The 15,312-nt window shown below is 34.8% G+C and overlaps 1 protein-coding gene across 1 annotated transcript; it reads left to right on the top strand.

Moving 5' to 3' along the window:
• Positions 1 to 4,459: 4,459 nt before the first annotated feature.
• On the top strand, positions 4,460 to 11,309 carry LOC101018808 (olfactory receptor 4F3/4F16/4F29-like). Its single transcript, XM_021940929.2, has one exon. The coding sequence runs from the start codon at positions 6,784 to 6,786 to the stop codon at positions 7,624 to 7,626; it is 843 nt and encodes a 280-aa protein (XP_021796621.1). The 5' UTR covers positions 4,460 to 6,783; the 3' UTR covers positions 7,627 to 11,309.
• Positions 11,310 to 15,312: the final 4,003 nt, after the last annotated feature.

Raw genomic sequence — 15,312 nt, 5'->3', positions numbered from 1 at the left:
AGCAGTAGTCTAAATTGCAGATGCTATGCCAAAGGTGGTATCTTTGCTAGAGCAGATTAACGTAGACCTGGGTATATAATATGTGATCATTGGTCTGGTAAATTTTCTTTTCCACCTCTTTTGGAAAGGAGAATTAGGAACAGTTAGCGTTCACTTGGAATGGCCAACATATACATTTGCTGTCTTACTCTGTCATAACATAGCCTGAAAAGACCTGAACCATTTGGATATTTTATAGATTGTCTTAACGGTCTGTTATATTAATAACACTATGCTGTCAAACCAGATGAAGAAGTGGCAAGTATTAGATACTTTAGTAGTATGCATATGCTCTCAAGAGAAGGAATAAACTCTATAGAGAACCGTGAAATTGTCACATCATTAAAATTTTGAGAGTTTGATAGTCCAGTCCATGCCAGGAGGTCCTTTTCAAAGCAAAGGAAAATGTTTTTTCCTTCTTAATTTTTTATTTCAATAGGTTTTGGGGTACAAGTGGAGTTTTTTTTTGTTGTTGTTGTTACATGGATGCATTATATAGCGGTGAATTCTGAGATATTTGTGCACCCATCACCTGAGTGGTGTGCATTGTACCTAATGTGTAGTTCTTTTTTTACCCCTAGCCTCCAACCCACTCTCCCACTTCTGATTTTCTAAAGTCTATTATATCACCCTGTCTGACTTTGTTTACTCGTAGCTTAGTTTCCACTTACAAGTGAGAACATAATGATTTTGGTTTTCCACTCCTGTGTTACTTCACTTAGAATAATGGCCTCTAGCTTCATCCAAGTTGCTGCAAAAGACATTACTTCATTCCTTTTCGTGGTGGAGTAGTATTCCATGGTATATATATTTTTTTGTCCATTCATTTGTCGATGGGAACTTAGGTTGGCTTTCTGCATCTTTGCAATTATGAATTGTGCTGCTATCAATATACGTGTGCAAGCATCTTTTTCATATAATGACTTCCTTTCCTTTGGATAGGTACTCAGTAATAGGATTGCTGGATCAAATGTTAGATCTACTTTTAGCATTTTAAGGAATTTCCATACTGTTTTCCATAGAGGTTGTACTGATTTACATTCTCATCAGCAGTGTATAAGTCTCCCCTTTCCCCCACATCCATGCCAACATCTATTGTTTTTTGACTGTTTAGTAATGGCCATTCTTGCAAGAGTAAGGTGGTGTCTCGTAGTTTTGATTTTCATTTCCCTGATGATTAGTAATGTTGAGCATTTTTCCATACATTTGTTGGCCATTTGTATATCTTTTTTTTGAGAAATGTCTATTCATGCACTTTGCCCACTTTTTGATGGGATTATTTTATTTTCTGCTGATTTGAGTTCCTTGTAGATTGTGGATACTAGTTCTTTGTTGGATGCATAGATTGCAAATATTTTCTCCCGTTCTATAGGTTGTCTGTTTATTCTGATTATTATTTCTTTTGCTGTGCAGAAGCTTTTTAGTTTAATTAGGTCCAATTTATTTTTGTTCTTGTTGCATTAGATTTTGAGGTCTGAGTCATGAATTCTTTGCCTAGGTTGATGTCTACAAGAGTTTTTCTGATGTTGTCTTCTAGAATTTTTTATAGTTTTGGGTCTTATATTTTAGTCTTTAGTTCACCTTGACTTGATTTTTGTATGTGGTGAGAGACACAGATCCAGTTTCATTCATCTACATGTGGCTTGCCAGTTTTCTCAGAACCATTTATTGAATAGGGTGTCCATTCCCAATTTATGTTTTTGTACGCTTTGTCAAAGATCAGTTGGCTGTACATATGTGACTTTATTTCTGGGTTCTTTAGTCAATTCCATTGGTTCATATGCCTACTTGTATGCAAGCACCACACTGTTTTGGTAACTATTGCCTTGTAGTATAATTTGAAGTCTGGTAATGTGATGCCTCCAGGTTTGTTCTTTTAATCAAAGGAAAATTATTGCATCTTGCACCTTCTGTCACTAATAAGAAAGAACTATACCTGGTAGATTTCTTCCATTTCTGGAAGAAGCATAGGCTATAACCAGGAATACTACCACAACTCACATGCTGAAAGCCATGAAAGTCTGTCAGCTTTGAGTAGGGTGCAAATCTGGAAAAGGTTTTTCTGCAAAAAATCCAGACTTTGTGCAAATAGCCCTACTTCTTGGGTCATACTACCTGGCATACCCAGGTATTAGAAAAATTGGTGGTGAAAAGAGAAGAAATGAGTTTTATAGCAAGCACCAGTTGGATAATTACAACACAAAGCTTTAGGGGCTTAAGCAATCATTTTTCTAAAAATTACAGAGTAATTAACACATAGACATGTAATTCCACAAGACGTCATATTATACCACATTAAAGATATGGAGGTATGAGAGTTAGCACATGACCATTAGATCTACTGGCCTCTTCATATACTGCACCACCCAGAATCTGCTCATCTAATGAAGCAATGAAATGGCTGTTATCAAAATAGTCCTCATGGTGAGCTACATGAAAGAGGATTTCAACAGCTATGTTTTATATTAATTACCTTTTCCTTCGCCTCCTTTCCCACTAATTCACGTGAAAGACACTGGCAGCTACCATTGTGGGTTTAGATTACTCTGCAAAGACATAACAACTCATTTCTTCTATTTTGCTAACTTTCTCCTGCCCTGATATTATTTGTCTTGCCCTGTTTCTTCCCTGGATAAAAAATGAGTGGATTCAGACAAGAATAGCACAGCTTCCATTTGTCTCTCCAGTGTCACTCTTAACCCTTCTCCACCCAGTTTTGTGCCTTTATTAAGCTCTTCTTCAGTTACCTAATTTGAATGTGCCATCTCTTGTCCTGGCAGGCTCCTGACTGACATAAGTGTACAAAATTGAAAGTAAAAATACCTTGTTTTCTTGCACAACAATCTCATTGTCAGAAGTACTTATTGCAAAAACTTTATTGTCTATTTATTCAGATTTATATGCACAGCAGCATAGTATGTGCTGTATTGGTATCCACTGTTTCACTCAATGGTGTGTTGTGGTTGTCTTTAACTATATAGATATCAAACTTGCTTTACAGTGGCTTTAGAGAATTTGATTGTATGGATGTAGCATACTTTTGAAAATTTATCATCAACTGCTGGACGTTTTAGTTGTTTCATTTACTATTAAGCTCTGAACACTGGAATGAATTTCTCTACAACTAAATCTTGGTAAGTATCCATAACTACTCAGTATATGATTATGTGAAAATGAAGTGTTGTATACACTCTTCTACCATTTAAACTGTACTAAAAATTTGGCACAGTGGCTTTTCTGGAGATGATAAAATGATTAAATTTTTTGAGTTAACGTTTACTTATTTTCAGGGATTAATTATAATGAATAGTTATTACTATTGCCAACAAAACAGCACAAATATATTAAACAAAAATATTCCACTTTTGTTTCCCTCTTTTTCTCTAGTGTCTTATTATGAACTTTTGCATCTTTTGGTTGCACTGGTCAAAGCAAATAGTTCTCTAGTGGCAAAGCCCATGATCCATAAGCTCCTTTAAACTATCATGTTTTTGCAGTATCACTTGGTCACTGTCCCCTTGAGGTATATGTAATTAGCCTTATATTTCCTATGGCAGGATATGATATGGCATTTCACATTAGAGAACACAGGAAACTCCCAGAGTACCTGAACATGTTGTTCTCTCTATACAGGTAAAGTGGAAGGTTGCAAATAAATTTAACAACGGGATATTGGCTTTAGTTTTAGACAAGGTTCTGTTGTGGGACTTGCTATGCAGTGAGTCATAATCTAAAGCAAAGTAGATAGGGTCCAGGATAAGGAATTGAATAACACGAGAGAATAATTGTGAAAAACTTTACTGACATTTTGGAAGAAGTTAACTGGCTTTGGCTTTGAGCTAGGATTACGTTGTGTCTAGGGAAAGGTGAAAGACATTAGAAAAAGTCTGATTTTGCAATATTTTAAATTCAGCATAGGTTGCAATTAATCACTCTCAGTGATTACATGAATGATTCTTATCCTTTGTCATGTGATAAATAGGCAAGAAAAACTAACACATGCAGATAGAAAAACATAGGTTATTATATTTTTCTCTCAATTTTCTTTTCAAAAGAGATGGGTATAAACTGATCATTTTCCATAATAAGGGAAGCATATTTCTTAAGAATCTGTCAAGTCGCAAGATGGAAGAGTCTCATAGATACTTCATGAGAAATGAAAGACATGGAGTCCAAAAGCCCCAGAGCTTAGTAAATAATTTCCAATGTAATATCATTTAAAAATGTGATGTGAAAAGTTTAAAAATAAAATAATACATAAACCACCAGGAGCTTGATTTAGTTTTCCTGGTCTCTTATATGGTTTAGAATTACAGTGTTTGTATCAATTGTATCTTTGAACTGTAGATAGAATGAAGAAGGATTTAGAGAATGCTTATAAATAATTTTTTTTTTTTTTTTTTAGGAATCAGAGTAAGTGAGAAAACATTCTAAGAGTAAATATAAAAGGTATTGAGTTTGTCGAATCTTGGAAACAGAAAGATAAGGGCTAACTTTGTTGCATTTATGTATATAAAAGTTAATTTGACTGGATACATGATTATAAAACTTTATTGGATCCTTACAATTTACCCTATAAAGTTAGAATCATTAATTGCAATTTGATAGACCAACTGAGACTCATAAATTTAAATAACTTGCCCAATACCAACTTGTAAGTGGCTGAATAATTATATAAAAAATGATTTCTTTCCAAAGTGCTATATTGCTTCTCTAAATAAAACTGATATTACAGTAAAATGTGATAAATCTTTGCATAGAGGTTTGAACAAAATGCTTCCCACTGTACCAAAATGCTCTTTGTAGTTTAAGCTTTTTAGATCATTTGCTAAATAGTCTAGGGCAGTGATTCTCAAATTATCTTCTCAGATTATTTTAGTTACATATGTTTTCCCCCAGTGCTTCTTGAACTTATACTTTGGTACAATACAAAATCAAACACTTAGATTTTGCTGTAATGTCATATTATTAAAGAACTTTCTAAACACTCTCAATGTCAGTATCTAACATAAAGCAAACCAGTAACTAACAGTTTGTGGACATGCTTTTCTCTGTAGACCACTTTTTTGTTGCTTCAGATAATCCAAATGTGAAAAAGTACTAATCCCTGCCTTTAAGATACGTCAACTTGGTGAGTTAAACTTGTACCCAGTTTACTACAATATAAGGGATAGTAAAATGAGTACTGGTAATATAAAGCAAGACCTCACAGCTATGGTAAACATTTCTTAAACCTTGAAATACTTTCCAGATGTGGGGACTGGGGAAGAATGTTTTTTCCAGAATAGGGCTGTGGTCTTGGAAATGGATGCAATAGTTGAGAAAACATAAATAGTTTTGTGTGACTAGAGCCAAGCTATATTAGTCTTGAAGCAAAAATTAAAAGAATTTGGAATCAAATTCCTGTTACCCATGTTGACCAGTCTTGTATTTCAAGAGGAACATCACAGCCACTACTCTGGGACAAGCAGAGGGATATTAAAGCAGAGAAGGTTTTCTCTTTCACACTTGGTTGTCACACTGTGTTAACACAATTTCAGAGCCTATCAGGAGATTAGGTTCTTCTCTCAACTCTCTGCAAGTTTTATTAAAGTGTAGTTAACATATAAAAATTACACATATTTATGGTGAACAATGTGATATTTTGATACACACATATGTATGAAATAATTAAATCAAGCTAATTAACATATTCATCTCCTACACTTATCATTTCTTTGTGGTAAAAACATTGAAGATCTGTTCTCCTAGAAATTTTAAGTATGAAGTACATTATTATTAACTCTAGTTACCATGCTTCACAACAGGCCTCCAGAATTTATTTGTCTTGTTTAACTGAAACATGGTACTGGTGCATAACATCTCATTCTCTGCCTGTTTCATCAACCCTTGTCAGCTGCTAATTCTAATATCTAGTTCTATGAGTTTGACTTATTTAGATGCCACATATAAGTGAGATTTTACAGTATTTGTAATTCTGTGTCTGTCTTATTTCACTTAGCATAATATCCTACAGGTTCATCCATGTTATTGCAAATGACAGAATTTCCCTTTTTTTTTTTTTTTGGTAAGGCTGAAGAGTATTTGATTGTATAGGTACACACACACACAGACACAAACACACATTTTCTTCATCTACTTATGTATCAATGAACACTCTATCTTAGCTATTGTGAATAATGCTATGATGAACATAGCAGTACAGATATTTCCTTGAGGTATGTATTTCAATTCCTTTGAATATATGCCTAGAATAAGATTTCTAGATTATATGGTAGTTCTCTCTCTCTCTCTCTCTCTCTTTTTGGAAACTCCATAGTGTGTTTCATAATGGCTATAGAAATTATATTCCCAACAACAGTGTACAAGGGTTCCTTCACTTCACAGCCTTGTCAAGGCTTGTTATCTGTTGTCTTTTTGGTAATAGCTGTTCTGACAGGTCTGAGATAATGTCTCATTGTCATTTTAATCATATCCTTAATGATTAGTGATAAGATTTTTTATATACCTGTTGGTCATTAGGTTGGTTTTAATGCTAAAGTGGAAATAGACTTTTATAACTTTGACTTCTTTCTTTCTAGTTTATTAATATGATTATTATTTACATTTTCTGCTGTTGTTCTCTTCAGGTACCACTGCTAACAAAGCCAGTGGTTGGGGCAAATCACTCTGTGGTGTCAGTTTGTGTTCCTGGGACTCACCAATTCCTGGGACATCCGACTTCTCCTCCTTGTGTTCTCCTCCATGTTTTACATGGCCAGTATGATGGGAAACTCTCTCATTTTGCTCACTGTGACTTCTGACCCTCCCTTGCACTCCCCCATGTATTTTCTGTTAGCCAACCTCTCCTTCATTGACCTGGGTGTTTCCTCTGTCACTTCTCCCAAGATGATTTACAACCTTTTCAGAAAGCGCAAAGTCATCTCCTTTGGAGGCTGCATCGCTCAGATCTTCTTCATCCACATCATTGGTGGTGTGGAGATGGTGCTGCTCATAGCCATGGCCTTTGACAGATACGTGGCCATATGTAAGCCCCTCCACTACCTGACCGTTATGAGCCCAAGAATGTGCATGTTCTTCTTAGTGGCTGCCTGGATGACGGGCCTTATCCACTCTGTAGTTCAGTTGGTTTTTGTAGTAAACTTGCCCTTCTGTGGTCCTAATACATTGGACAGCTTTTACTGTGACCTTCCTCGGTTCATCAAACTTGCCTGCACAGACACCTACCGACTGGAGTTCATGGTTACAGCCAACAGCGGATTCATCTCTTTGGGCTCCTTCTTCATACTGATCATTTCCTATGTTGTCATCATTCTCACTGTTCAGAAACACTCTTCAGCTGGCTTATCCAAGGCTCTGTCCACACTTTCAGCTCACATCAGTGTGGTAGTTTTGTTCTTTGGTCCTTCAATTTTCTTCTATACATGGCCATCTCCCTCCACACACCTGGATAAGTTTCTGGCCATCTTTGATGCAGTTCTCACTCCTGTTTTAAATCCTATCATCTACACATTCAGGAATCGAGAAATGAAGATGGCAATGAGGAAAGTATGCAGACAACTGGTGAATTACGGGAAGATATCCTAAGTCATGGCTTGTATTGTGAGTGTCTTTATTAACTATTGAAGTTTATTGCTGAAGCTTCTCTTTGTCCTACCTTAATTTGATCATCCACATGGATATTGGGTCTATTTTTTCATTTAGGAGGGAGGGAAATTTGCTTCTGAAAAGAGAAAAAAGTTACATATAAATTATTTAGAAACCAAATATTAAAGTTCTGAGCCTTAATTCCTAAGAGTAATTATTAGAAATATGTAAGATGGAAGGCTATTTGAAGGCCTCTGAAAAGGGAGAAATATCTCCTTCATCCACTGTAATTCAGTATGACCTTAAATTGACTATATCTGCAAAGACAAACGTTTGCAAAGAAGGCCACATTCACAGTACTCAGTGTTAGAATTTTAACATACCTATTTGGTGAACACAAATCAAACCACAACAGTAGTATAGGTAGTACAAATATCTGAGAATAGAAATGATTGTAGTATAGTTACCTATTTATCAGAGTAAAACTATTTTTAAAACAAAGTTAGTAGAAGTAACTTTTGAAATCCACTATGTTTTTTAAAATAATGGAGCATAAAAAGTCAGCATAAAGCACAAAAAGTGATTCCTGTGGGCTACAGAATTTTTGTCTACTGGTAGGGACATTTACAAAGAAGACAAAAAATAACACTTACTATTTTTTTAAAAGAAGAAAGAATAAATTTGTTATGTCATTCAAACAGAGAGAATGCCAAATTCTAGTCTTGCTTTAATGTAATATTTGGCAATAAAACATTCTTGAGATTTAAAAAAATAGATCAATCAAAGCTGAGCTGTGAAAAACTTTGCCAAAATTTTAACATATAACATTGCTTCTATTCAGAAGCATTATTTGTAGTTACATATATGTAACAAAACAGAATTTACTTCCTCACACTTCTAAAGCTTTCTGTATCCTTTGGGTTTTGTCTTTTACTATTGTTCTTCACATACTGGAATAACTAGACATTTTATCTTAGAATGAATCTACCCCTTTCTCCCTCTTGATAAACAAAACCAGATCCTATTACATTACATAGCCTGTCATATTTTTTGGTTATTATTACTTCTAGTTTCAATGACTCTTAGTAATTATGACATTAACCAAAGAAACTGACTTTTATTTCATAGAGAGTATTTGCTAAAGAAAACTAAAACCTGACAATATTTAATGTGGTAAAAACATTAGTTGGTTTTTGAGGAACCATATATTTTATTGAGAAATTATTATAATAGAAGAAAAGAGATCTCAGTAAAGGTTTGGGCTCAGTTCCTAGTACAACGAAAACAGGTGGGAATTTATGGCTATGGAGCAGGCTGTAGTTTCTGTAGGTGGAAAATTATTAAAAAGAGACATCAAAGGTAGTGGAGAATTCTTGCTAAACTGACCTAACAGGATTCTTGCTGCAGGCAGGCAAGAACATATCAAGGATGGAGAAGAGGAATTAGATCAGATATCAAGTGTAATCAGATATCAAGGCTGGAAGATCCTCCCTAAACTCTTAGCAGTATTCTTGCTAAAACTGGGCTATGCAGGTTCAGTGGAGAAGAGGGCCAAGGTCGAGGCTTATTTGGAAAGTGGGACAAGAAGAGTCTGACTAAATTTTGGTCAAGGGAAGAGTCTTTGTCAATTCAAAGATGGAAAATTGAGTATTGTCTTACATACACAATTATTTTATTAACCAGTAAACTCATGAGCATGCAAAATATAACCATTTACTACCACAATTATTCTATTTACATCTTCTTAAAGGAAGTAAATGTTTTTTTTAAAGTAGGAAAAATGAAAACATTTACTATGATGATTTGAACACTCTATAAAGGTATGAATAAAGTGACACAAACACATCACACACATACACACACACACACACACACACACACAAAACACATTCTCCATGACTACTGCCCTCAGCATTAGAAACAGTAATGGCTTCCTTCTGTAGCTAGTCCTGGATACTTAACCATTCCTTGTTGGTCTTCTATAATACCACTTGTACTGTTGGAAATTAAATTTCCTCATTTATTCCATTTGAATATGGTACTTTTTCTTGGTGTGACCCTGAAATAAGTATTTGTGCACAGAAAAGCTCCAGGAAAGAGCACCTAAAAATGATTTCTGGGATTAGCTGGCTCACATATTTAAGGAGTACCTGTATAACTCCCTTATCTCAGGAATACTGGACTCTGATTACACAAGCTTTCTTCTACAAGTTCATGGAAAATGCTTCTTATGAAAAAAACTATGCATGGGCTTCAAATTCTTTTTGCACCAAAATAAATTCATACTAACTTGTGATAACATGTCTAAAAGGAATCTAGTATGAGGTACTAGGAAGGATAAGACATCAGTGTGAAAAGAGCCCATATCAGAACAACATGATTTCTTCTGAAATTGAAGCAAGAACAAACATCAAGTTTATGGTGAAGCTTGGGCAGAAAAATGGTGAAATCACTGATGCTTTACAGAAAGTTTGTGGAGACAATTCCCCAAAGAAATTATCAGTTTAAAACTGTATAACTCATTTTAAAAAGGGATGACTATGTTCTATGTTGGAAGACAAAGTTTGCAGGAGCAGAGCATTCATATCAATTTTTAAAGAAAAATATTAAACTTGTTATACCCTAATTGAAGAGGACTACTGATTAACAGCACAAACAATAGCCAACTCCATAGACATTTCAATTGGTTTAACTTACACAATTCTGACTGAAAAAGGTGAGCAAACATTTTACTCGACAGCTGCCGAAACTGTTGCATCCAGATCAACAGCAGAGAAGAGCAGAGCTTTCAGTGGAAATTTAAAACAAGTAGGAACAATATCCTGAAGCATTTCTTTGAAGAATTATAATAGGACATGAAGCATGGCTTTACCAGTATGATCCTGAAAACAAAGCACAATCAAAGCAATGGCTACCAAGAAGTGTAAGTAGTCCAGTCAAAACAAAAGTGGACCAGTAAGAGCAAAGATAATGGCCACAGTTTTTTTGGGATTCTCAAGGAATTTTTCTTTTTGACTTTCTAAAGGGCCAAAGAACATTAACATTTGCTTATTATGAGAGTGTTTTGAGAAAGTTAGCCAAAGCTTTAGCAGAAAAACACCCAGGAAAGCTTTACTAGAGAGTTCTTCTCCACCAAAACAAAGCTCCTCCTGCTTATTCCTCTCATCAAACAAAGGCAATTTTGTGAGAGTTTGGTGGGAAATCATTAGGAATCTACACTGAAGTCCTGATTTGGCTTCTTCTAACTTCTTTTTGTTTCCTAATCTTAAAAAAATCCTTAAATGAAACTTTTTCTTCTTCATTTCATAATGTAAAAAAGCTGCATTGACATGGTTCAATTTCCTAGGACCCTCAGTTCTGTAGAGATGGACTAAATGGCTGATATCATTGCTTACAAAAGTGTCTTGTACTTGATGGAGCTTATGGTGAGAAAGTTTATATTTTTATCTTTTAATTCCATTTTTTTCCCACAAACTTTTGGAAGTCCTCCTTATATGTAGAATAAATGTAGACTATTATTATTCAAGTTTTCACTTGTGTTTGTATAGAATGAAATGTAGGTCAAGGCAAGGAACTGTAGTCTCCATTACAACTAAATGTCACTGCCACTTGATCTCCCAATGCTTACCCTTTTTGCTGGTGGAGCTACTCTTTCATCCAAGTCTGAATAAACCAGCCTTTCCTTGAAGTTAAAAAAAAAAAAAAAAAAAAAAAAAGACCTTTATTTTTGGTTGGCTTTATCTGGACCAGTTGCCCTTAGGACTATAACAAGAATTAGGTCACACTACAACTTATATAGAGAAGTACAAAGCCTGCTCTGAAAATATAAAGTTTAAACTAAAAGAGTTATAGGATTTTCTAAATATTTGCTGGGGTCTGAGGAAAAGGCATATGAGTGAATTCAATGGTTAGGCTGAAAAAGACTAACGAGACAAAAATCAGAAATCAATATGGTATATCACGTGGGATTTAGGCATTAATAATTGATTTGAGTGCCTGGATAAGTGCTAACAGCCTGCTAGGTTGGTTAATGCAATCCTGTACTCAGTGAAGACGTTCCAGTATAAATGTCCATCAAAGGTCATCCATTTTTGAGGAGGCACTTAAATATCATATGGATTAGAAATCTTCCAGCAAACCTGAGGCATGTGATTAAAGTTAAGTTGTTATCAGCTTAAAATAGACTAGTATAACTTTATGGTAAACACAAAGCAGAACCTATAGTTGATTTGCAAAAGATAAAGAGAGTGGAATCAAAACATACCACTACAAAAAACATCAAATCACAAAGGAAGGAAGCAAGGGACAAATACAGGAACAAAGGCTCCACAAACAGCCATAAAACCATTAAGTAACTGTCAATAGTAAATTCTTATTTATCAGTAATTACTTTAGATGTAAATAGTCAAAGTTTGGCGATAAAAAGACAGAATTACTAATATTAAACCAATTCAGTAAAGTTGCACGTGTAAAATCAACATACAAATATTGGTAGTATTTCTATACACTAACAGCAGATTCAATGCAATTTCTATCAACATTCCAATGGCATTTTAAACAGAAATTTTAAAAAATTCTCAATTTTGTGTGGAACCACAAAAGACCCCAAATAGCCAAAGCAGTCTTGAGAAAGAAAAATAAAGTTGGAGGCATCACACTACCTGATTTCAAATTATTTTGCAAAGTTATATTAATCAAAACTGTATCATATTGACATAAAACAGATATGTATATCAATGGAATAGAATAGAAAGCCAAGAGATAAACCCCAGCATATATGATTATCTAAGTTTTAACATGGACACTGAGAAGACACAATGGGGAAATGAAAGTCTTTTCAATACATGGCACAGGAAAACTGGGTATCTACATGCAAAATAATGAAATTGGACTCTTATCTTTATACTTTTTCAACATAGCTAAACCAGAACTATGATTCTCAGAATTCCCCTCCATGTATGTTTCCATGTTAGGGCTTACCGCAAGAAAAGTTTGTGAAGGATTTGGAAAGTGGAAGTGAAGCAGTAGTTACTTTTGATATGAGGTTGGTGTAGGGAAGGTACTGCTGCAGCTCACACATATTGTTATTGGTATGCTGGCTCACCTTGTGATGTGGAACAGGAACTCTGCCTGCAGTTCCTCTACTTCCCACTGGATCTCTCCCTTTAGATCCTCTGAGTCCTGAACCAGGTGCAAGTACATCAGAGTTGGAAGCACTGAAAGAGACACAGTTCTAATTTGTCCTTGGCCTCCTCTACTTTGTCCATTTTCCCTTCCATAGTCCTGGCTCTACTGGCTTTAGGTGCAGCATGAGATTCAATGGCAACAGACATACATAGATTGCTTGATGGCTTCCACAATTGTGTAAGGTCTAATGTCTATAATAAATTTCTTGTTCTGTAGCATTTATAGTGGTTCTACTTTTCTGATTAACCCCTGAGTGATACACTCTCAACAGATCACAACAACACAATCATTTTTGGGCATATAGAATACCTTATTGATCACCATGATATTGACACAACATTACATATGACCAGGGGATACATTTTACAGCAAATGAAGTATAAGAATAAGCTTACACACATGGAACTCACTAGTCTACTGACATGCGCCATCAATTACGAGCATCTGATTTGATAAATTGGTGGAAAGGCCTGCTTCTGCTAAGGTGTAGTTACAATGCTAGTTGGGAACCACATTTCATAATGATGATGTGCTCTTCAACAGGATGCAGGAGAAGCCTATGAGAAGCTACTAAAGCAGGCTATACTGCTGTTCACAGCTCCTGTTGGGTCATGCTCTTCTGCAGCCTTGGCTTTGATTTGTGATTCTTGAAACCCCTCCCTCATTAGACCCCCATAGCCCTAGGGATTATAAGAACTCACTGCCCTTACTAGCCCTGGGTTCCTTTACCATTTCTTCCTGGTTCTTATAACCCTGCCCAAATTCTTATATATAATTCTTTCAATCAACTATTGTCAATCACACATTTTAGTGTGATATATTTTCTTATCTTGACCTTGATTAATTTTCTACAATATCTGTAAAACTGAAAAAGAAAGTAGAGCCATATGGATTTACAGAAGTAAATGCACATAATTGTCAAGCATACAAAAGGTCTGGAAGAATACATACTACATGATAGTTACTCCTAGAGAGGAGGGCAGGAGCCTTGGATTTAGGGTCATTATTAAAAGGTCTTTGTCTTTGTTTGTGATGGTCTAGTTTTTAAAATGAGAACAAATTCATATACTCTCTATGCAATTAAAAGTTATTAAAAATTAAAAATATCAGTTGAAGATCTTTGCTGATATCAAGTCGTTCTGTGATACTTCAAACTGGATTTCAAATTTTCAGAGTATCATTTGCTTATAATTAAGATTTAATGAACTCTAATATATTAGATATATATTTTTTCCCAACTAAAACAAAACAGATAATTACATTGTTTGAAATTTCCGTTTCAGACTACTCTGGGGGTTAAGGATAATGTACCTCTGAGCTGCCTGATTATAGGCCTGTTCTATAAAACACATTCTTTTGGACTTCATGGACACTTGTAAGGGAGTCTGTGGGTCATAGATATGAATGACTTTTGGAGAAATGATCAAGTGGCTTGTTTTTTCCCTGCTTTGCTGCTCTAAAGAGAGTCTGTCTTGGAAGGCAGTTTCAACCCAGAAGTTAGTCTTAAGAATTCAGTTATTTGCATGTTTTTTCAAACTAATTTCTAACTTCTTAGCTCTAAAATTCATGATCATTGAACCATTCTACCATTATTTATATTCCCCTTTTAGTCATTGCCTATAATTCTATTTTGAAACTATTTTTTCTTTTTTTTTACATTTTTGCTTTGGCCTAATTTTATTCTTTAGATGTTAGTTTTATTCAGTTAAACCAATATTTATAGAGTTCCTAATATGTTCCAGAAAATGTAAAAGACATTATAAATATAGAGAAAAATAAGGCACATCCTGACACTTGAGGAACTTCCATTCTGCAGGACATAGAGAAATAGTTTCAATGTCACCAGGCAAGTATAGTGATAGAGTTATGCATATGATGGTAGGGGAGTACAAAGAGGAGCAGAGGGCACAGCAGTGGTTTTAAACAACAGTTGTACATCAGAGTTACCTAAGACACTTTTAAAAATTAATGAGATTCTTGGCCAACCTCCCAGAGAGTTTGATTCAATTGGTTTAGTTTGATACATTATTACTATTATTATTTTACAGTTGAGACTCTATTTTCCTTTCTATTTTTCTTCTTTTTATAAAAAAGTAAATCATTAAATTTTTTTAATTTTTAATTTTTAAAAATGAAATTAGATGCATAATTGAACATATTTATGGGGTACATGTGGTAACAGCGATACAAGCATATAATGTATAATGATCAAATCAGAGTAGTCAAGATATCCATCTCCTTAAATATTTATCATTTCTTAGTGGTAGGAACATTCTAATTCCACTCTTCTAGTTATTTTGAAACTTATAACACATTATTAATTAGTCACCCTATTGTGCTACCAAAAACTAGATCTTAATCCTTCCATGTAACAGTATTTTTGTACTCATTAACCATCCTCGCTTTCTCTCCTGCATACCACTACCATTTTCAGCTTATAGTAATCATCATTCCATTCTCTAGCTCCATGAGATCTACTTTTTAAGCTTCCATCTATGA

This window comes from Papio anubis, chromosome 7 (genome assembly GCF_008728515.1).
Source record: "Papio anubis isolate 15944 chromosome 7, Panubis1.0, whole genome shotgun sequence".
Classification (NCBI taxonomy): domain Eukaryota; kingdom Metazoa; phylum Chordata; class Mammalia; order Primates; family Cercopithecidae; genus Papio; species Papio anubis.
This window is presented reverse-complemented; position numbering and strand designations above follow the sequence as displayed.

Bases quoted from the DNA above. Each gene is read 5' to 3' on its own strand.
- LOC101018808 (XM_021940929.2), top strand. From the start codon at position 6,784: ATGTTTTACATGGCCAGTATGATGGGAAACTCTCTCATTTTGCTCACT.